Source organism: Takifugu flavidus, unplaced genomic scaffold (assembly GCF_003711565.1).
Source record: "Takifugu flavidus isolate HTHZ2018 unplaced genomic scaffold, ASM371156v2 ctg231, whole genome shotgun sequence".
In the NCBI taxonomy this organism is placed as follows: Eukaryota; Metazoa; Chordata; class Actinopteri; order Tetraodontiformes; family Tetraodontidae; genus Takifugu; species Takifugu flavidus.
The window spans coordinates 72,139-95,280 of NW_026621896.1; the positions used below are offsets into that span (position 1 = coordinate 72,139).

General features: G+C 45.3%; 2 protein-coding genes, 1 long non-coding RNA gene and 1 other non-coding gene across 8 annotated transcripts; 3 read left to right on the forward strand and 1 right to left on the reverse strand.

The window, feature by feature from the left end:
• Window positions 1–1,755: 1,755 nt before the first annotated feature.
• LOC130519869 (5S ribosomal RNA) lies at window positions 1,756–1,874 on the reverse strand. Its single transcript, XR_008948507.1, has one exon. It is a non-coding gene; the product is annotated as a 5S ribosomal RNA (ribosomal RNA).
• A 2,518-nt stretch (window positions 1,875–4,392) lies between these two features.
• LOC130519861 (uncharacterized) lies at window positions 4,393–8,365 on the forward strand. 5 transcript variants are annotated; one of them, XR_008948500.1, is made up of 3 exons: window positions 4,393–4,720; window positions 4,820–4,939; window positions 5,076–5,228. XR_008948500.1 is itself a non-coding variant. In XM_057023486.1 (3 exons), exon 3 carries the CDS (start codon window positions 7,240–7,242, stop codon window positions 8,209–8,211), a length of 972 nt encoding a protein of 323 aa, XP_056879466.1. In that variant the 5' UTR covers window positions 4,393–4,731; window positions 4,820–4,939; window positions 7,178–7,239; the 3' UTR covers window positions 8,212–8,365. The 5 variants fall into 5 exon arrangements, 4 of the variants coding, with proteins under 4 accessions (XP_056879466.1, XP_056879465.1, XP_056879463.1 ...); XM_057023486.1 differs by lacking the exon at window positions 5,076–5,228 and adding an exon at window positions 7,178–8,365 and having other exon boundaries at window positions 4,393–4,731; XM_057023485.1 differs by lacking the exon at window positions 5,076–5,228 and adding an exon at window positions 7,178–8,365.
• A 401-nt stretch (window positions 8,366–8,766) lies between these two features.
• Window positions 8,767–13,681, forward strand: LOC130519860 (protein NLRC3-like; the record flags this gene model as incomplete). Its single annotated transcript, XM_057023482.1, has 5 exons — window positions 8,767–10,024; window positions 10,511–10,678; window positions 11,284–11,385; window positions 11,656–11,767; window positions 11,868–13,681. Coding segments are annotated over exons 4-5 (1,830 nt in total), but the record flags the coding sequence as incomplete, so codon positions are not given.
• Window positions 13,682–20,192: 6,511 nt separating this feature from the next.
• LOC130519865 (uncharacterized) lies at window positions 20,193–22,507 on the forward strand. Its single transcript, XR_008948504.1, has 3 exons — window positions 20,193–20,262; window positions 21,720–21,887; window positions 22,489–22,507. It is a non-coding gene; the product is annotated as an uncharacterized LOC130519865 (long non-coding RNA).
• The last annotated feature ends 635 nt before the right edge of the window (window positions 22,508–23,142 follow it).

Genomic DNA, 23,142 nt, shown 5'->3' on the forward strand with positions numbered 1-23,142 from the left:
TGTGTCCTACAGCTGACAGCACTTGCAAGCAATGACACACAAGGAAACGAGCATCGTGGCGTTAAACAAAGCCCTCGAACAGCAGCACACGATGAGGACGAATGCAGATCAGGAACCTTGTGCATCATCACGTCACGCTCATCAAAGAAATCCATCCTTAGTGCACACGCAGCCACACCTCAGGACCTCTCTACCGGCGGGAGCAAGGGGTCGGATACTGATGGGACTGCGGATCCACAACAACACGCTGGTCTGTGATCAGCAGATGCACCGGCTGGAAGCAAAAGCCGTCATTAGTCCGTGTCCTCCACGCGTGGGAGACCAAAGATGGACAGGACTAATCCCACCGGGCGTCTCCCAGGGCCAGCAGGCTTCCAGCAGCGTGACGCTTTCTAGCATTGGGAAATGTCCACACTGTAAATTCTGTGGCGACGGGCCTTTGGCTCGGTCCAATCCACCATGTAGGGGGGTGCAAGGGGAACATTTTGGTGCACTTGTGGCAGTCACAGTAAATGAATGAGCCCAATCCTGTGGGTCCCAGGTGGACGCACCCCATTCCCCCCGTCGTCACACACACACCTGGACACATCGTCCCTCTCCCCACATGAAATTCGAGAGACTCGACAGCATGGAAAAACACCCCTGTTAACCACCAACCCCCTCTGCTACTCTAAACTTTGGCCAAGCATCCGCCGTGCAGTCGTTTCCTCCCTCCTCCAGCCGTCCCGCCAGCGTCCACATCACGGCCGAGTCCTGCCAGACGCCGTAACCCCCCCCCCCACCCTCCCTCCTCGCCGTGATCGTTCATCTGAACCGCCTCTAAGTCCCGACGCTCACTGGGTTGTGGGCTGCGTCTGGGAGGGCAGCATCTTGGCAGTGGTAGAGGAAGCAGTTGCCCCAGCTACTATACGCAGAGGAGAAGAGGGCAGCCCAGGAAGACCAAGGCACAGATTGTGCAGGGCTTCCTCTCCCAGGAAAGCTCAGCAGGTAGAAGCCCATTAAATGGATTGGTTGAACCAGCGCCGGGTTGAGCGGCTTGGGGATGAGCAGCACAGGAAGTAGCCACTGTAGACAATACTGGTTGAGCCGCACTCTCTGGGATGCTGACCGAATGAGGCGTTTTTCACAAAAGATTCCACTTGCAATTGGGGGGGGTGGGGGGGGGGTGGGGGGGGGGGGGTGTGGGGGGGGGGGGGATCTACCAAAAGCTTGGGATGATGGAGGAACAGTTTCACAGAATCAGAGATTTCAGCGTGCTCGGGTCGTACCTGGGACAGCACAGGAAAGGTCTGAGGACCAACAACCCTCTCAATCGTGGGAAATATGGAACCCTAATAAGGTTCTTGCTCCACAGCCATTGTACCGCAGAATTATGAAAGGTGCTCATTTTATTTGAAATTTCCTTTAAATGCTGCCGAGAACGCAAGAGAAAGTGAACCCACCAGAAGCGTGACAAAATGCTCATTTTATGAGCAACAATCTGAGACGCTTTGACCGTGTAGCCAAAGTTTCGTGTGGATTAATTCCACAATAAGTGTCCCATCTACATCCCTCACTTATTTCTCCAAAAATAATCGCCGTGCTAGCGATGTTAGCATTAGCACACACACACACTTAAATATTAAATCTCAAACGATGTACATATGCAACATTAAATCTCAATGTTAGAAGTACTTAAGAGTGAATTACATCTGGCTGGATAATTATATCAGGAACACTGGCGGCCTCTGCTGACCCAGTGGAAGAGTGCAAAAAAGCTTACAGCACCTGGTATTCCCAGGCGGTCTCCCATCCAAGTACTAACCAGGCCCGACCCTGCTTAGCTTCCGAGATCGGACGAGATCGGGCGTTCTCAGGGTGGTATGGCCGTAAGCGAGAGCAGGTGCAAGAAATGGCCTTTTGAAGTTAATACACTCAAACTTATTTTCTTGAACCACTTATTTTGGTGGAGGTTGTCCATTTTGCTTTGTCCACAGTCCAACCTCAATGTTGGAGCAGCCTCCAATCCATTTCCCCAAAAAAGAAAAGGCTATATAGCCTATGAGCGTCATATCATCAAATCTGCCTACAACGGCTCTTGGATGAGAGGTGAATGCCTTCAAAAAAATCAAACAAGATTCAACTCCGATAAATGAAATCAACTTAAAAGCAATGTGCCATGGCCGGGAGCTAAACGGCCCTAACCTTTTCTCCCATTCATTTTCAATGGTAGTGCTAAACCACTACGGACGCATATATTTCCGGCCGCTATCATCCCGTGGCGCTGTTCTGCCGTTTCTATGAAGAGCGGCTCCTCTCCGGAGGATCGGCCATTCTTGGTTCATTCTTTGGTAACTTCGCTGAAGGTAAGTTTGGGCTTGATTTCCTACTAAATTAATGAGGAAACTTTTCGTAATTGTGTATAGGCTGTGGTCAATTTTGTCCTAAATTAGCAAGGAACGTGTTTATAATTGGCCCTAAATTATAATGTACTGTATTTGTCATGCTACCATATACTCATATTTTGTCAAGCTAGTTTTTCATAAATTAATTACACGATAGTGATGAATGAACTTGTTCATATTTTATATTCAAGTAACCGATTTACTTGTCGTGGCACTGAATCTCGGTATTATTATTATTATTAATTATTATTAGTAGTAATATTAGTAGTGGTAGTATTACATTTTATTACATCAAATGTGTGTTTTGTTGTTTCCAATGTCTTTTGAGAGGGGATACTGTCCTCCTGCCCCCCCCCCCAACATGTTTCTCTCTCACACACACACCACCACACAGAACGCACACAAACACACCCTACACACACACACCCACACCATCACTTTCCAGTCTTTTCCTCACTAGCCACACCAGGTACTGACCTTCTGAACTCCTGAATCGACACCCCAACAACCTTGATCTTACACTTTCACACCTACATGATAATTGCATGTGTGCGCACACTCACACACACCACACACACCACACACACACACCCACAACCACAGAGCTTTACACATGGTACCACACTTCATCTTTTACTGGCCTAATATTCCTTTGATCACATTTATCAGGTGTGATTGAAAAATGGGTGGAACTGTTTTTATCAGTGTCTAATAAAAAATGAAAATTAATAGACATTTTTCCTTTATGTCAGCTCAACATGCAGAAGCATTCGCCTTTTTCCCTGGGAAACTTCGGGTCGTGTTCCGCAAGGGGCCTCTTGGTTTCTCCTCCAGGAGCCATCTGATGAAGCCAAACGGGTGAGTTCCACTCCTCAGGACAAGTCTGCGGCCATGAGGGAGGACCTCGTACGGCAGAACGCTTTGGCCGTCATCCAACAAAGAGGGGGATCCCTCAGATAAGATGGAGGTGCAGGGAGACTATGTCCTGCAGTTTGGTAAATATAAAGGAACATTCAGATGGCTTTTGCAGAATGACGTAGGATACACCGTGTATCTGATCAAGAACGTGCAGAGCGAGGAGGCAGCAGGTCTCTGTATGGCTGACAGCCACAGTAAGGACCCTTCCAGTCATTTGTGAGTTATGCCCTCAGTTTCCAAGAAATCCAGGCTCTCCTCACTTATGAGGGCGGAAGAGTGGATGGAGTGACTGCCTCATCTGAAGACGACCAGCTGGTTGGATTTGGTGCCCGAGCCAAGAGCAGGTGGAGGAGATCTGGGACAGCAGAGGTGATGGCTATGCTGATTTGTCATAGGCAGGCGCTGCGTTCCAGTACAACACGAATGTCAGGTTGCAGCAGAACCTGCTGAAGAGGCAGCAGCCCACCACATCTTCCACACCTGCTGAGCATCCCATGAAGGCCCCAGCTGAGCCCCTGGGTATGCTCATTCCTTCATGTGACAATTTCAACTTTGGGAAAAGGTTTTTTTCTTTTCTACTAATAACCTGTAGCCGTATTTTTGTCTTTAACACAGCCATGGAGGAGGACGTGGAGATGGAAGGGAGATGCTGAGCATCCATAACTCTGATCTGCAAGTCCAGAGCTGTAAATAACACCGTTACCACATTATTTCATGTCAGACAAACAAAGTCCATGCCGTATCTGATTTCTTGTTTTTTTCTTTCATATCTGTGTGCAGATGCTATGCAGTAGCAGCAGCCGCCCTGCCGAGAGTGCCACCAGGAGCAAAACAGGTTTCTGAAAAATAGGTTTCAGAGCTGGAGTTCCATTCCTTTCCATGAAGAATTCCTCTCCAAATCTGAAACTTATCTTATTATTTTTGTGTTCTTGATGTTCCGGCCGAGTTCCTTTAATATTACTCTTCATATGTTGTGTGATAATAACCGTCGTGAGGACTATGAATTGATCCGTGCAATGATGAATGATATTGACTATGAGGAGGAGGGTAAGTGTTTGTTTTTGTTCTCTTTGACGCTTCGTTGAAAACAGTTTGGATGCACGGGTACGAACACGCGAATGCATGTTTGTTGACCGAGTCACAATGCTCCTCCTGCTCGGCCTCCAGAGCGCTGATTAACATTGTCATTTCAATTGGTGTGAATGAGACCATTATATTGTTTTCATTTTAATGATGTAAAATTCTAAAAAGCAGGAGGAGTAACGATAAGGCTGCTTGAATTTCTACTAATAACGGCGTCTTCGCAACTCATTGAATGTGAACTGACTAAACTAATGTTGTCTTTTTAGTTCCATCTGCCACACGCTCCAAAGCCCCACCTGGAGATACCGCTGAGCTACAGGCATCACTAGTTGATGGTAAAAACATTGTAATTCTGTTCATCCGATCAAGTGTTCTGCTAACTGCAGCTGCCTTAAATAAAGTCATTTCATTTTTGAAAATGACCGTACCTGCAGCTGTTCCAGCTTCACCAGGTGTGAAGAGGAAGAGACCTGTGCCCCTCCCCCCACAGCTGGCCTTCCTGGTGACAGAGACAGAGGGTCTCACAAAGGTAGAGGAGCCCCACTCAACTTCAGGTATGTTTCCTTTTCTTTTATTTAGGGCTGATGAACAACCTGATGTCTCTGTAATGTCCAGCTGACTGTTCTTTCCATGTTGTCATCAGGTGAAGTGACTGTAATTTCTTAATAGCAAGTCTGCACTTGTTTTCAGGACCTGACTCTTGCACGGCACAGACCTCTGACGGCAGAGTGCCTCCTTTGACGGACTCTACCCAAGACCAAAAGAGTGGGATGTTAAACCATGTACATTTCCCCCATTCCGTGGGGTGTTGAACAATAATAAAGTGTCCCGGGGTGATTCAAATTGACACGATTCTTTGTCACTGACATGGAAAAAATCTGACGTGTGAGCTCTGGAATGAAACCAAGTGTCCGAGGCGCGTGTGTGTTTCCTTGTATCGTGTGTTTATATCATGTGAGGGCGGGGGCACTGAAATAGTCTGTTCAGTAATGATAACTTGATGTTGTTCAACTGTCTTCTTTACTTTATCCTAGTTCCCATAGCTCCTGTTCCCATGCCTGTCCCTGACCACGACATGAGCAAGTGGATCTGCTCACAACATCAAAAGCTGTGGATGAGGACGGAGCTTCAACAACTTGGGTTGTGGCCTGGGTCCCGACCAGTGCATAACCCTGGGAACGCAATTTCTCTTTGGCGTCTTCCTCCTCAGCCGGAGCTACTGGACATGGTGGCTGAGCTCCCGTCCCCCAACTTTTTTCAGCTCCATCCATTTTTCATTTGGAAGCCAGAGAGCCACATCATGGTCAGGTTGAGGAACAATGACATCCTGCCGTGCCTCCATAGCTGTCCTCGTCCTCAGGTGGTCTCTGCAGGCGTGGGCAGACCTCCAGTGATCGTCAGCGTCCGTGGCCAGTATTTGATCTTTTCCTCGCGACTCTGCTGCAAGGCCTGTCGCAGGAACTGGTCCTGACAACCCTCCATGGGTGGAGAAGCTGCCTGTGCGCTTTACTAACCTTTTTCCTGCATTCCTGACTCACAAGAAGGCTGCGTGCAAGTCGGTAATGGATGAACTGCGGCGTTCTGGCAAGTCACCGACCGATATGGCGAACCAGGTGAATGAGCTCATGCACCTCAAGTATGAACGAGCTCACCTGCCATATCTGCACGCCGTACAGAACGTCAGGGAGGCCGAGGCTGGGGCGTACGGACAGAGAACCATGGGCCAGTACGTGAGGATGGAAGATCGGCCACGTGCTTTCGGGCCATACGAGGACCAAGAAGGTTGGGGTGGGGTGTCTGTGTCCGGATTCTACCTGACTGACTGCCTGCTGGATGAGTTCAAGCGTCAACAGCCGTCTCTGACCAAGCTCCTCCAGGGCACGTTGGGGCAGGTTTTCAGGTCGGACCACACGAGGAAGATGGCGAGGAAGGTGACACTGGCATCTGGAGCCATGTCCAGTTTCGCAGTGATGAATGAGAACTGGCTCATTGTGTCCTGGGTGATGGTTCAGGCTGAGACAGAAAGGTCCCTGCATCCGATGTAGCAAGGAATGGCCCAGAGGTACAGCCACGCTGGGGTGGGAAAGGCCGGCTACCACTGGATGGACAGGTGAGATCAGCCATCTTCTTTGTTTGCCGTCATTCAAACTGAAAAATGCTCCATGCTAACCCTAACCCCATCCATGCTGAAGACGTGGCGCGTTCAGAGGGTTCACATCCTCCGTGGTTGCCTCAGTGACCCAGAACTGTCTGAGGGGATAATGGACAGGGACGGAGGGACCCTTCAGCTAACCCACGTAGCGGGCGAAGGTGCCAAAGTCCCCGTCTGGATCCCTGTCCGTGGTACATCTCAGCAGGAGGGCTACCATTTCCAGCAGGCCCAGTGGGTCACGGGTACGCAGGTCTCCCCTGAACTGTTCCAGGCCCAGGCCATGACCGGCGTTGTGCGGTGGAACTTTCAGCGACCGGTAGACATGAAGAAGCCCAGCGCCGTCCTCCCTGCTGTCTTTGACCCTGCCTCAATGTGGGAGTTGAACTCTGCTTCCATGGCAGTGACGGGACAAGACAAGTACCCTGCGTTCACCTCTCTGACAGAGACACTGGAGAAAGGTTTGGGCTGGAGTCCAGAGAACCGGGCTGCCCTCCGCTCCCTCTGGACTGGGACAAACACAAAATGCAGTGTATATACACTTTCTGTTATTAAGGGATGGATATTAATGTGTTTTCTCAATAGCCCATATGGCGATAATATGAGTTACTAAGGATGCATTATTGCTTTGTTTGTGTTCCAGACGTCTCTGGAGCTTTGCCCCTGCCGCTGAAGTCCTCGCCGAGGAGCGCCCGCACTGGACCCATGAAGACTGGTGGTGGAGTGTTTGTCTTGGACCACACACGCTGGACTCTTCCCATGAAAGACGCTATTGATAGTTTGCTGCAGTATCATCATGGGGACAAGGACATCCTGAGGCTTGTGGATCCAGACTACGCAGACACGGTCCATCGGTCTGCGGCCGATCCAAACAGCTTGCTCCGCCCCACAACCAGGTTTCACATATCCCGCTATGTGAAGCATCTGGCCAAGCTGTTGAACACCAGTTCTTCTCTGAACACCAGCCCAGAGAAGCTCCTGGAGACTCAACAGCTGTGGTACTCCTTGACAGAGGGGAGCAAAACAACCAGCGTTCCTGTAGTCACCATGGAGACGGCTGTTGTCACTCCTCCCACAGCTGCCCTGCCCACGCCTCTGACGCAGGATTCCATTGAAAAAATTGTGCAGGGCATTCTAGAGATGGAGCAGCAGCAGCAGCGACCAGAGCAGAAGATGAGACAGACCAAACCCTGTCTGGCCTGTGGACAGCCCAAGTCTCCGTATGGGACGGGTGGATCTTCCATCCACTTTTTCTATCAGCAGGGTCCTGTTCGCTACTTCTACTGCTCAAGGAAGGTGCATCAGACTGATGCTGCTGAGGGACTCTCTGCCCCCAGAATGCCCTTTGAACAATTTGCCGCGTCAGAGTTTTTCCAGAGGGAGCTGGAGGCCACCAAAAAGCGTGTGGAGGAAAAAGCTCAGAGACAGAGACTCGGCTCCCAGCCACCTGATCGCCTCTGCAGGTTCTGCCATTTGACTCTAAAACAGGGACCAAACAACCCACAGATACATACAGGGTTCCCTGGAGCGGCAGGTAAACACATTTACTGCCCATCCAAAGTCTATTCTCTATATGGGGACAAGGGGATGGCCCGAGAGAGGACCTGGAAAGAGTTTGTGGCCACTCCTTTCTTTGAGGCAGAGAGACGAAGATGGATGGAGGAAAGGACAAAATGAACTACATGCCAGGAATGCATGTTGCACGACTGTACGTAGTTATGAAATGTAATGTTGCACTATTGTACATTGTTTTACATTTAATATTTAACTCCTGTACACAGTTTGAGATTTAATGTTTTATGAGTGTGTTTAAATAAAATTGAATTTCCCACTTTGGTCCACACTATTGTCAACATTTCTGTCTTCAACAAAAGCCAACTCAAGGCGGCAGATTCCTGAATTGAAAACAATATCTAAAGAACTCAAGTATCATACTAACAACACTAATATTCCATCTGTCTATCCCCAACTGAATTAACTCCACACCTATCTCATCAGATTATTTGTAACAGAATAAGCAGATAACGTAGCATTTCCCTGTTCATATCTGCTACTTGCAATTTAGAATTTGTCAATAAAACTATGCTATGACACAAACTACAGTTTAATAGATGGCTGTGCTCCTAAAAAGAGCAGCATGTGTGGCTCATAAACCTCACAGACACTGCTATGCTCTTTAAACATTTTTATGATGGTGAATTTTTCAATCACATTCTACACCGATTCTACACAATGCAAAATGCTATAGATCAAAAAGTTGACCCAGTTTGATTCCGCACCCAAAAACGAACATCTGTCAGACGAACTCCAGTTGTTTCCCAGTATTTCAGTTAAAACGTGGACCAAATTGTTCTGAAGAGAGGCGCTTGTGCTGGATATGACGCGATCCAACCACGAACACGTGACGTGTAGAGGCAGAAGAAGCGAAAGTGAAAGTTCTCAACTTCGGGCTCCATCTTGACTGACCGAGCCCTGATGGAAAACCTCTAATATTCAGGTAGCATTTGGTTCTTTCACTGCTGTCGTCTCGAATCAATGTTCCGCTGCGAGATGCGGCTTAATAAGCTGCGTGTTCGCAATGAGCGTGCGCGTGTTTCGGACGCACATTGCGGCTGGTCGACGGGAATGTTGTGACGGATGATCAAACTTTGTAGCGTGTTTCCTCTAACTGCGTTTTCCGCTAACCCTGAGCCAACATTTTAGAGGTTGAGGAAGCACATTTTAATACTCACAATAAGTCACAATATTATTTGCAGTTAGTGGAAAAATCCACGGAAAGAGGGACACAAACGCGACAGTTTTAGCCTCCTCTCTTTGTCCCTCCACCAGGGGACAATCAATCCTTTATTTAAAAAAGGAGAGTATGGAAAGAGGGAGAGATCAAGGCATTCCATTTGATTGTTTTAACAACTGGGTCTTTGTGGAATATGAATTTGTTATTATGGATTTATGAAATGTGTTCTGTTTTGAATGAAGCAGTCAAGAAAACAAAACGAAACCTAAACCCATAGTGTTTTCATATTTTTGGTCCTGTACATGTGGTCAGATCAGATTAGTCTGAGCAGAATTGGGTGTTTTTTGCCCTTTGCTGTGTGTCATCTATTCTATTCAGCATGTTGGGTTGCTTGACTTCTGTTGGGTTGTGTCAACTTGATCATCACTTCTGAGATATTGACACACCTTTTTCCTGAGGCTGGCTCCAATGCTGCCAACACACCTGGCCATGGATATGGTGGGACTTCTGTGATGAGTGGGGTCAGAGGTGGTGGACAAGCTCTGCTCCAAAACAAGCTTGCTAGATATGTTTGGGATCTCCTCCGCCACAACCACCAGCTGCAACTAGTAGCTGTGCACGCCATGCAGAGTTTTGACCTCTAGGTCAGGCTACAAATGTTTTTTCCAGCACCATCATGTGTTCGTGAGAAACATGATGCGCCTGATCAAAAAAGCTGCTTGTAATCTGACAGACGAGCCATGATGAGATGTCAAGGTGCGTTGTTGAAAATGAAGATCCTCTTCTTGGAATCCTGTCTGAGATGACAGAAGATGATGCTGCATTTGACCCACTTTGATGATGTGATGACGTATTTCTGTTTAGTTTTGAATGCATTCTCATCGTATTTGTTGAATTTAATGTTGAGAACTGACATCTTGAAAGAATTTAGGTTTTCTTGTAAACCATAACCAGATATAAAATGATTTAATTTGTATTCGTGTGCGTCCGTCTAATGCCACCGCACCTTTTGAAACACCCAGGAGAAACATTTTTTCCACAACTATTTTATATTTAACATGGTGTAAACTTTTAAGATGTCCCAAAACTTTTTTCCAATATATATGTGGCCTGTATGATGTACAGGGTGACATCATATAATAGATTTTGATGTGAATGAGCCGACAATACGTCATTGGACAGACCTCTGCTTGTCTTCATGCTGAGAATCATGTTCTTTAATCTTCTTTTCTGTGTCAGCAGACTGTTCCTGCTTAACCGTTTAGACTCACATTTAAAAATGAGCGAATGTGTGATGGAAGAGGAAGAGAGAGCAGAGTCCGTAGTGTCCAGCTGTGTGTCCATGAAGAGCGACTGGTCCAAAGAGGAACCTTACAACTTCGGTATTGGACCTCAAGGCTCACCTTTAAAGTAAGGTTTTCTGAACCACATAACTCTGCTGCTTAGAACATTTCACAACCATACAAAACATCATTTTGTAGGTATTAGCCTCCACTATCGTGAAAAATGAAATTCATCAGCTCTTTAAAATGAAACGGTGCACAGTCCTTTCACCATGTTGGCCTGTGGAAAACCAGTGTTGTCGGGCCGATGGACCAGCGTCCCCGTCGTTGCCGGACCACCGTTGGCCACCAGTTGGGTTTTGGGATCAAAGTGGGGGCGTTTCCTGTATCCGGTTCTCCTCACGGATCCATGACTACAACATGTTGCTGCAAGTGCAGAGACGTTTGCTCTGGAAAGAACTTTAGAGCACATTCAGTGCTGCAGGATGAGGGGCTGGAAAAGGTGCCAGTTCTTTTCTCACTGCAGGGAACAGTTAAAAAAAGCAGCTTAAACTCTGAAAACATGAAAATGATACAGAGACATCATTGATTTATTGATTCAGTTGTTATCCAGAATGGATTAGAAATGTTCCTGTTTGATAAAAATGCAGTGAATTGGGATTATTTAACTCCAACCTCTCCAGATTATTTACCTTCATCACAGTCTCATCACTATTTCTGATGTTTCCTCAGGATGGACGAGGACAGAGCAGAGTCCACAGTGCCCAGCTGTGTGTCCCTGAAGAGTGACCAGTCCAAAGATGAAATAATAAACTTCAGAAGTTCAGAGAAAATGTAAGAAAACTAAAGCGTGATGATGTGTTTGTGTGGCAGCTGTTAGTCACATTAACAGCAGCAGGTTGTGAGTTTATTATTGGAGATGTTTAACACTTAAACCTCAGACAGTCATATAGTTACAGACTTAATGTGAATATTGTTGATTAGAAACAAGAATCAGGTTTAAACTGAAAGATGAATTCAGACAAAAATGCTGGAACAATATTGAGTCTTGATCAGGTTCTTTCATCCTATAAATCAAAGGACTAATAGAGATGTGTTTCATAGTGAGAGGGGGGAGCACATCCTATCAAACTGGGACCAGTCAGCTCCACCAGGAGAGTCCTCTTGTTCACAATCTGGAAGCAGATCTGGAGATGTGAAATGAAGCCCAAACAAAGTAAAACTGTTCAATATGAGATTTAATTTGTGATGTCATGAATTTGTAGTTGTGTTGATGATTTATTATAGATGGAAATCATTGGTTTACTTATGTTCAGGAAGTGATCTGCAGGAGGTGATAGAAGGTCATAAGATGAGTCTGAAGAGAAGATGTGAACATGTGACTGAAGGAACTCATGAAGCAGGAAGTGGAACCCTGCTGAACAATATCTACACTGAGCTCTACATCACTGAGGGACAAAGTGAGGAGGTGGACACACAACATGAGGTGAGACAGCTTGAGAGAACCTCCCAGAAGAACATCCAGGACACTCCAATCAAGTGCCAGGACATCTTCAAAGTCTTATCTGAGCAACAGAGACACATCAGAGTGGTTCTGACCAACGGTGTCGCCGGCGTTGGAAAAACCTTCTCAGTGCAGAAGTTCAGTCTGGACTGGGCAGAAGGTTTGGAGAACCAAGACATCAGTCTGGTGCTTCCGCTCTCATGCAGGGAGCTGAACTTGATCAGAGATGAGCAGCACAGTCTTCTCTCACTGCTTCATGTTTTCCATCCAACATTACAGAAGATCAGAGCAGAAGATCTGACTGACTGGAAACTTCTGTTCATCTTTGATGGCCTGGATGAAAGCAGATTTTCACTGCGTTTCAACAACCATCAGGTCATCTCTGATGTCACACAAGTATCGTCCGTTGACGTGCTCCTGGTGAACCTCATCCAGGGGAACCTGCTTCCCTCAGCTCTCATCTGGATCACCTCCAGACCTGCAGCAGCCTATCAGATTCCTCCCTGGTGTGTTGACAGGATCACAGAAGTACGAGGCTTCACTGACTCCCAGAAGGAGGAGTACTTCAGGAGGAGGTTCAGTGATGAAGATCTGTCCAAGAGAATCATCTCACACATCAAGGCCTCCAGGAGCCTCCATATCATGTGTCTGATCCCAGTTTTCTGCTGGATCACTGCTATAGTTCTGGAGGACATGATGACCAGAGACCAGAGAGGAGAGCTGCCCCAAACCCTGACTGACCTCTACTCACACTTCCTGAGGGTTCAGATAAAGAGGAAGAAGCAGAAGTATGGAGGAAAGCAGAGACCAGAGGAACTGACTGAGGCTGATAAAGAACTCCTTCTGAAGTTGGGTCGGCTGGCGTTTGAACATCTGGAGAAAGGAAACATCATGTTCTACTCAGAAGACCTGGAGCGATGTGGACTGGACGTCTCCGAGGTGTCGGTGTACTCAGGAGTTTGTACAGAGATCTTCAAGAGAGAGAGTGTGATCTTCCAGAAATCAGTCTACTGCTTTGTTCATCTGAGCATTCAGGAGTTTCTGGCTGCCGTCTACATGTTCCACCGTTACACCAGGAAAGACACAGCGGTTATAAGTCACTTCCTAGAATATTCTGAACCAACCCCCTTTTCCAGGTTTACATTGATGTTTGCAAAAAACAATCCAGTCACATCTCTTGATGACTTCCTCAGGAGAGCACTAAGGAAATCTCTTGAAAGTAAAAATGGCCACCTGGACTTGTTTGTTCGCTTCCTTCATGGTCTCTCTCTGGAGTCCAATCAGAGGATCTTGGGTGGACTGTTGGATCAGAGGGACAGCCACCCAGAAACCATCCAGAAGGTCCTCAACAACCTGAAGGAGGAGAACAGTGATGAATTCTCCCCAGACAGAAGCATCAACATCTTCCACTGTCTGATGGAGATGAAGGATCAGTCAGTCCATCAGGAGATCCAAGAGTTCCTGAAATCAGGGAAGAAATCAAAGAGGAGACTGTCAGTGATCCACTGTTCAGCTCTGGCCTACCTGCTGCAGATGTCAGAGGAGGTTCTGGATGAGCTGAACCTGCAGCAGTACAACACCTCAGAGGAGGGACGACGTCGCCTGATTCCAGCTGTGAGGAACTGCAGGAAGCCGAGTAAGTAAAGATTTTTGGTGCCGGACATCGGCGTTTAAATCAAGCGAGTGGATCATGTCAGGTAGCAATACCCCCTCCAGTGGTCATTCCTTCAATTCTTTATCTCCATCGCAGCGTCCATAAATTAAAAACAACAACAATTCATCCAGAAATGTTCAACACTGGCTGGATATAAGTTCAAAGGTCAATCCAGACAAAGCAACATAAGGCAGGAATAATAGGAGCCACAAGTTAACTGACTATCATGAAATGACTGTCATGTCATTAAATAACTTTTGTTTGTTTGTATACATCGTATTCAAACGACAGAAAAACACATTTTAACTAATGACACGTGACTATTTTGCTTCATTTGTTCAACGTAAAAACAGCCGGCCTCGTTGGTTTAAATGGGTGTTTTAGGTCTTTGTGGCGGTTCCGTTTGGAGCCTTTATGTGACCCACAAAGTTGTTTGAGCCTTTCCACACCCGTTAGGTGGCAACTTCATCACTAGCAACAAAAGGTGCAGTGAAAATGATTTGAAGGGAAACAGGCAGATAGAACAGAAGCTGAGGGCAATCGATGCAACCAGAGACTCTGATGTCATCGATCGGATCGCTGAATTAAGACTTGACGCACCATCGTACAAATTGGATGAAATGCAAAATATCCAAAGAGCCGATAGACAGATAAAAAGATGCACGTTTCTTTAAACCATTTGCTATAATCATTTTAAATATTGAGTAATTATGAGCTGTTCTAAAATAAGACAAATGTTGAGAATAATTCAGTTGCATTTCAGATCTGATGGTCGTTCAAACTGTTGCTCTACGGTGTTGAATTTAGCTTTTCCAGGAAATGAGCTACATTTGTGTTGAGGTAGATTCTCAGATAAGTTGATGAGAAATCCCAAAGTTTGACTCACTATTTTTGTTTCATACACAACAGACTGTCTGATAGTGTTCTTTCAACGAGTCATTGGGAAGTTGTGGCCTCAGCAATGACGTCAAACCCTTCTCATCTACGGGAGCTGAGCTTAAGAGAGAACCAAAACCTGACAGATGCCGGAGTAAAGTTACTGTCTTCTGCAATGATGCATCCAAACTGCAGACTGGAGACGCTCAGGTCAGGAGGCCTCTGTTGGTCTTTTCTAAATTTCTTTACATTTTCTGCTTTTCTCTTTATTTTCAGATTTAGAAATGTGTTTTTATTTGCCCCATTTATTCCTTTTCCAGGCTGTGGCGCTGCAGTTTATCAGAGATCAGCTGTGGCTCTCTGGCCTCGGCGCTGAGGTCCAATCCCTCCCATCTGAGGGTTCTGGAGCTGAGCTACATCAGTCTAGAGGATTCTGGGATGAAGCTGCTCTGTTCTGGACTGGAGAGTCTAAACTGTACGCTGGAGACTCTCAGGTCAGCTTCCTTTTATCTTCGACATAACAACTAAACAATGAAAGGCTTCAAGATAAACTCCATTGACTTTTGGAGAAGAGAAGTGTAGTATGAATTTAAAAGAGCCATTGAAAGTCAATTTTATAGATACTTTTTAACTGTGTTGTTGCTGTAATATCCCAGTTCATCAGTGGGGGCCAGAGCTCTCCTGACTCCAAGGGCCCTGATTAAATAATGAAATAAAATGAAATAATGATTTTGAGCAAGTGTAATATGACTTTTCCTCCAATAAGAGATCATTTCTTGCCATGATTCCTTATCCAGACTGAGCGGCTGCAGGTTATCAGAGATCAGCTGTGGCTCTCTGGCCTCGGTGCTGAGGTCCAATCCCCCCATCTGAGGGTTCTGGACCTGAGTCAGAACCAGCTGAAGTATCCAGGAGTGAAGCTGCTCTGTGGTGCTCTCCAGGATCCTCTCTGTGAGCTGGAGACTCTCAGGTCAGTCAGAGATGATCCAGTACTTTCCCAGGTGTAACTAGTTAGACAATAAATGTTTCCATGTTTGATCTTTGTTATAAACGTAGTGTTACAGTTCTCAGAAAAAAGACCACACAGGACAGATTTGCAGTATTAAATTGGTTGTGGAAATCTGTCCCATGTGAGGATGGTCATCAATGACTAGAAAGGAAGTATCAGTTGTAGATTTGTCTTGTTTTATTTTAGGCTGGCCACAAAACCGCCCAAACATTCAGACCAATCAAAAATGGTTCTTCCTGTCTTTTAAAGATCAGAAGGAAAACTAGCAAACCCAAAAAGAAAGCTGCTGCAGTGTGCCATGCCCCTTCTCTACTGAGAAAAGCCATCCCAAAAAAGAGAAAAGCCCAAGTGTGAAGTGAGCACCCTGTTACCTTGGTACCGAAAGCCTGCAGTCATTCTCATCTTCACACATTTTTATATAAATCTGTTTGTTCATCGCCTCCTTCTTTTGTAATTGTCATAAAAGAAAATGACCTTATTGGAGTTTTTCTCCTCAGAAATATGACTTTCTATGAACGATGCAATAAATGCAGCTTGCAATCTAAGACAATATGGAAGTATGTGTATATAATAGTAGTGGAAGTAGCTCATAAAATAATACATTTGCTCTTCTCATCGAATCTCTCTATGTTATTAAAGAAAAACCTGCTCTTAGTCAACAACATCTAAGACATCAACCAAAAATCCTAATTTTCTACAATCTAATATAAAACAGTAGAGAAGAGTCTTTCTGCAGAGACACTGGTGGCAGGAATGCAGAAGTATCACCTGCTCAACTTGGAAGGTGGAGCAGAAACCACCAGCTGAGAAGGTCCTCAGCGAGAGGAAGTGGTGGAGAACCATGAAACTTGCTAAGCTCCAGCTCAGCTCCAGAGACGGGCTGAGCTGGAGCTGTGGCACCAGGTATCGCCCAGAAGAGCCTCCAACAAACAAGCTCTTCTCTTGGGAGGAGAGGGCTTTGAATCTCAGCTCAGTGTGCTTGTCTCTAGTAGGTGGCAGCTGCACCTTTTCCTGAGGTCCTTGTTGATGCCCTGAGGGGAATTGATGCTCCTGCAATGTTTTCTGGCAGCATTGAGCTTGCAGTGGGGCAATCAAACACACTGTGGGGTGGCTCTCTTTCCTTCTCTCATCTGGAGAACAAGTGACACCAGCTGCCAATCATTGTTGGAGAAATGTGCAGTCAGGGGAACGATGCGTCCAGACTATAGCCACCCTTCCAGCATCCAGCAGTGTCTAAAACCTTTGATTTGGTTTCACCAGAGAGTGTAGGGATTGCAGGGTCGCTGCAGCATCGCCCCAAAAGCTATCAGGAGTGGGTCGCTTTGTCCCAACTCCTGACAAGAGTTGAGTGCTATTGAGAAATGTGGTCTCACAAACTTGGAAGGTATTTTGACCTACACACACTTTACATACGGTGTAGATCTTGTCCAACCGCCCTGAAAGAACCCAAAATAGGAACATACGGAAGATAAGCCGGTGCAGGACGAGAGGTTTGTTGCTTGTAAGCTGTGTTTTGCTCTGGTACATGTTGATTTTTATTTGTCTTCTCTCAAAATAATTGTTATTTTAGTCTAAGTAGCTGCAGTTTATCAGAGACCAGCTGTGATTCTGTGGCCTCAGCTCTGAAGTCCAACCTCTCCCATCTGAGGGTTCTGGACCTGAGCTACAACCCGTTGAAGGATTCAGGAGTGGAGCGGCTCTGTTCTGGACTGGAGAGTCCAAACTGTAAACTGGAGACGCTCGGGTCAGTCTTCATTTTTCTACCTATATACCAGCTGCTAAGATGGTGAAGTGAGGCTGTTCTCAACACTGCTGTGATGCACCACATTAAAAAAATTCCTTGTAATATCGTGAATTCAGGTCTGACCCAACTAAGAACTAACGTAGGTTTAGTACTGACGCAGATAACATGCAGACCTCCTCCGTATAACCTTATCCTGCATTTTTCAGATTGATTGACTGCAGTTTATCAGAGATCAGCTGTGGCTCTCTGGCCTCGGCGCTGAGGTCCAATCCCTCCCATCTCAGAGAACTGGACCTGAGTTGGAACCAGCTGCAGGATTCAGGAGTGAAGCTGCTCTGTGGTTTTCTCCACTTTCCAAACTGCCGACTGGAAACTCTGAGGTAAACACCATTCTCAAAAATGTCCATTATTCCATCCGAGGGTCCTCACACTTTCTGAGTGTGTGTGTTGTGCCCAGTTCCTTCAGGAGGGAGGGCCACACGGGGACCACTTATTCATGATAAATTGATTTAAGGACAATGAAAAAGCCGACAGATGGTAACCAAAATTAGACAAAACTAGGTGAGGGTGCCTGGTAGACACCAGCCAACGAGGAGGGAGATGGTGAGGGAGACAGGAAGTCATCTAAGACAGGTTGTGCCTTTAAAGATGAGCCACAGGTGAGATGGATCTCCATGATGAGATGGGAGGGAAAGAGGTGGGAGAACCTGGGAAGAGTGAGGGCCAGAACAATATATATTCTCCTTTGGAACAGTGCAAACCTGAGAGGTTGGAATTGTGGTAATTACATATTACTATCATTTTTTAACCTGTAACTAAATTAAATATTTACAGATCATGCCTTTGATTAACCTTTCAGATGAATACTGGTTTCACTTATAACCTTATAAAAGTTTCCCTTCTTTATTTAGATTAAGGAGCTGCAGTTTATCAGAGATCAGCTGTGACTCTCTGGCCTCGGCGCTGAGGTCCAATCCCTCCCATCTCAGAAAACTGGACCTGAGTCGGAACCAGCTGCAGGATTCAAGAGTGAAGCTGCTGTCTGATCTCATAGAGAATCCACACTATGGGCTGGAGACATTGAGTCAGTAGCTGGTTGAAGCCAGTCAACTCCCGCTCATCTGCTGCATCACTCACTGACCACTGGTGAAGAGCATCTGTGGAAACATCTGCCGTCTACTCCCTCCATAGATGAAAAATTCAGTTTTTAAAAAGCGCTGGTGGACTTTCAGGAGATCAGTCGATGGTCGACAAAGCAGAAGCAGCTTCGCCTTGAAGTTAAATTAGTTCCTGGTATCACACAATGCATCTTTATAAAGTTCTAAATGGCTCCTCGGCCACTCTTAGAAGCATGGAACACATTCTCTTAATTGTCTCTTCAATTATCAGTCTGTTAAATGTTATAGGATTTATTGCAATCTAATAAAAACAAATATTAAATGTGGGGAAATAGGAAATAAAAAGAAGCAAAATGACCAAATAAATCTCCCATGAATAGTGTAAATTTAAAGATGAGAACCTGCTGCACTGTGCCGTGCCCCTTCTCTATTGAGAAAAGCCCAAGTGTGTCCTTCAGTCACCTCAGACATTCAGCCAGCTTTTAATGCCTTTGTTCAAGCCCAGAACGCCCTGGATTATTCCCACTGAAGATGGAAAAGCAGGTGGAAAACATGAGTTATTGTTAACTGTACTGGTGTATGACTATAGCGCATTACTGGACCACTATAAACTTGTGTTTGTGGTTTTTCTTTCTTTGTGGAGATTAACACATTAAAAATAAATTGCACTGGTTCAGCAGTTGATCTTGTTTCTTATTTGACCTGTACGACACAATTTCACAAAGCTAAATATACATTTTTACAGAATAGTTTTATCCTTCCGATTACCAGCACCAGCTATTCAGAATATATAATGTAGTGGGTTTTAAAATGAACTGAATGATGTCTGCCTTGTCTCTCCTCTACCTGTCCTCCCCCTTCTCCTCCTCTCTCCCTACCCACCCCCATCAGCAGGAGGGCCCCAGCCCCCCCCCCCCCCCCATATGAGCCTGGTCCTGCTCAAGGTTTCTTCCTGTTAAAGGGGAGATTTTCCTGTTGATTGTTAGGGATCAGGCCCTGGGATTCTGCATAGCACCAAGTTTGACTACAACAGACATTACAAATGAAGATGATTTGATTTGAAAAAATAAAAGAACTGCGCCTGAAAATGAAGCAGAAGCAATAAAAACCCAACACCAGCGAAGCTTTCGAAGAATCTCAGATATTGATGAAAAATTCTGGAAATCATGATGGAGAGATATTTTTCTCACGGCTCAAATTCCACAGCTATTAAGTGATTAAATGGATTTAATGGTGATATTCTGGAGTCCACAATTCCAGGTGAAGTTACACTGGGGAACAATTTGAAAATATCCTGTTGAAATTATTCTAAATTATTCTGATTAAAAATAAAATTGGCACGCTGATTCCAAAATTACAGTCATTTTCCCCCAGCCCGTCAAGTTTTGAAAGCTTCTCCTCCAGATCAGCAAATTCCCCCTAATGAGCTGGAGTCAGACTGGCCAGCTGATGACAACTGGATCAGCTCCGTTGGTGCCGTCACCATTAAGAGGTGTGTGCAGCCCCAAAAGGTCAGTACTGTCAATATCCTATAGGGACACTTTGAACCAGAGGGGATCCTATAGATCAAAAAGGACACCAGTTTGATTCCGCACCCAAAAACGAACATCTGTCAGACGAACTCCAGTTGTTTCCCAGTATTTCAGTTAAAACGTGGACCAAATTGTTCTGAAGAGAGGCGCCTGTGCTGGATATGACGCGATCCAACCACAAACACGGGACGTGTAGAGGAAGAAGAAGTGAAAGTTCTCAACTTCGGGCTCCATCTGAGTGACCGAGCCCTGATGGAAAACCTCTAATATTCAGGTAGCATTTGGTTCTTTCACTGCTGTCGTCTCGAATCAATGTTCCGCTGCGAGATGCGGCTTAATAAGCTGCGTGTGCGCAATGAGCGTGCGCGTGTTTCGGACGCACATTGCGGCTGGTCGACGGGAATGTTGTGACGGATGATCAAACTTTGTAGCGTGTTTCCTCTAACTGCGTTTTCCGCTAACCCTGAGCCAACATTTTAGAGGTTGAGGAAGCACATTTTAATACTCACAATAAGTCGACAATATTATTTGCAGTTAGTGGAAAAATCCACGGAAAGAGGGACACAAACGCGACAGTTTTAGCCTCCTCTCTTTGTCCCTCCACCAGGGGGACAATCAATCCTTTATTTAAAAAGGAGAGTATGGAAAGAGGGAGAGATCAAGGCATTCCATTTTATTGTTTTAACAACTGGGTCTTTGTGGAATATGAATTTGTTATTATGGATTTATGAAATGTGTTCTGTTTTGAATGAAGCAGTCAAGAAAACGAAACCTAACCCATGGTGTTTTCATATTTTTGGTCCTGTACATGTGGTCAGATCAGATTAGTCTGAGCAGAATTGGGTGTTTTTGCCCTTGCTGTGTGTCATCTATTCTATTCAGCATGTTGGGTTGCTTGACTTCTGTTGGGTTGTGGCAACTTGATGCATCACTTCTGAGATATTGACACACCTTTTTCCTGAGGCTGGCTCCAATGCTGCCAACACACCTGGCCATGGATATGGTGGGACTTCTGTGATGAGTGGGGTCAGAGGTGGTGGACAAGCTCTGCTCCAAAACAAGCTTGCTAGATATGTTTGGGATCTCCTCCGCCACAACCACCAGCTGCAACTAGTAGCTGTGCACGCCATGCAGAGTTTTGACCTCTAGGTCAGGCTACAGATGTTTTTTCCAGCACCATCATGTGTTCGTGAGAAACATGATGCACCTGATCAAAAAAGCTGCTTGTAATCTGACAGACGAGCCATGATGAGATGTCAAGGTGCGTTGTTGAAAATGAAGATCCTCTTCTTGGAATCCTGTCTGAGATGACAGAAGATGATGCTGCATTTGACCCACTTTGATGATGTGATGACGTATTTCTGTTTAGTTTTGAATGCATTCTCATCTTATTTGTTGAATTTAATGTTGAGAACTGACATCTTGAAAGAATTTAGGTTTTTTGTAAACCATAACCAGATAAAAAATGATTTAATTTGTATTTGTGTGCGTCCGTCTAATGCCACCGCACCTTTTGAAACACCCAGGAGAAACATTTTATATTTAACATGGTGTAAACTTTTAAGATGTCCCAAAACTTTTTTCCAATATATATGTGGCCTGTATGATGTACAGGGTGACATCATATAATAGATTTTGATGTGAATGAGCCGACAATACGTCATTGGACAGACCTCTGCTTGTCTTCATGCTGAGAATCATGTTCTTTAATCTTCTTTTCTGTGTCAGCAGACTGTTCCTGCTTAACCGTTTAGACTCACATTTAAAAATGAGCGAATGTGTGATGGAAGAGGAAGAGAGAGCAGAGTCCGTGGTGTCCAGCTGTGTGTCCATGAAGAGCGACAGGTCCAAAGACGACCCTGAAAACTTTGGTATTGGACCTCAAGGCTCACCTTTAAAGTAAGGTTTTCTGAACCACATAACTCTGCCTTAGAACATTTCACAACCATACAAAACATCATTTTGTGGGTATTAGCCTCCACTATCGTGAAAAATGAAATTCATCAGCTCTTTAAAATGAAACGGTGCACAGTCCTTTCACCATGTTGGCCTGTGGAAAACCAGTGTTGTCGGGCCGATGGACCAGCGTCCCCGTCGTTGCCGGACCACGTTGGCCACCAGTTGGGTTTTGGGATCAAAGTGGGGGCGTTTCCTGTATCCGGTTCTCCTCACGGATCCATGACTACAACATGTTGCTGCAAGTGCAGAGACGTTTGCTCTGGAAAGAACTTTAGAGCACATTCAGTGCTGCAGGATGAGGGGCTGGAAAAGGTGCCAGTTTTTTCTCACTGCAGGGAACAGTTAAAAAAAGCAGCTTAAACTCTGAAAACATGAAAATGATACAGAGACATCATTGATTTATTGATTCAGTTGTTATCAAGAATGGATTAGAAATGTTCCTGTTTGATAAAAATGCAGTGAATTGGGATTATTTAACTCCAACCTCTACAGATTATTTACCTTCATCACAGTCTCATCACTATTTCTGATGTTTCCTCAGGATGGACGAGGACAGAGCAGAGTCCACAGTGCCCAGCTGGGTGTCCCTGAAGAGTGACCACTCCAAATATGGACTAATAGACTTCAGAAGTTCAGACCAAATGTAAGAAAACTAAAGCGTGATGATGTGTTTGTGTGGCAGCTGTTAGTCACATTAACAGCAGCAGTTGTGAGTTTATTATTGGAGATGTTTAACACTTAAACCTCAGACAGTCATATAGTTACAGACTTAATGTGAATATTGTTGATTAGAAACAAGAATCAGGTTTAAACTGAAAGATGAATTCAGACATAAATGCTGGACAATATTGAGTCTTGATCAGGTTCTTTCATCCTATAAATCAAAGGACTAATAGAGATGTGTTTCATAGTGAGAGGGGGGAGCACATCCTATCAAACTGGGACCAGTCAGCTCCACCAGGAGAGTCCTCTTGTTCACAATCTGGAAGCAGATCTGGAGATGCTGAAATGAAGCCCAAACAAAGTAAAACTGTTCAATATGAGATTTAATTTTGATGTCATGAATTTGTAGTTGTGTTGATGATTTATTATAGATGGAAATCATTGGTTTACTTATGTTCAGGAAGTGATCTGCAGGAGGTGATAGAAGGTCATAAGATGAGTCTGAAGAGAAGATGTGAACATGTGACTGAAG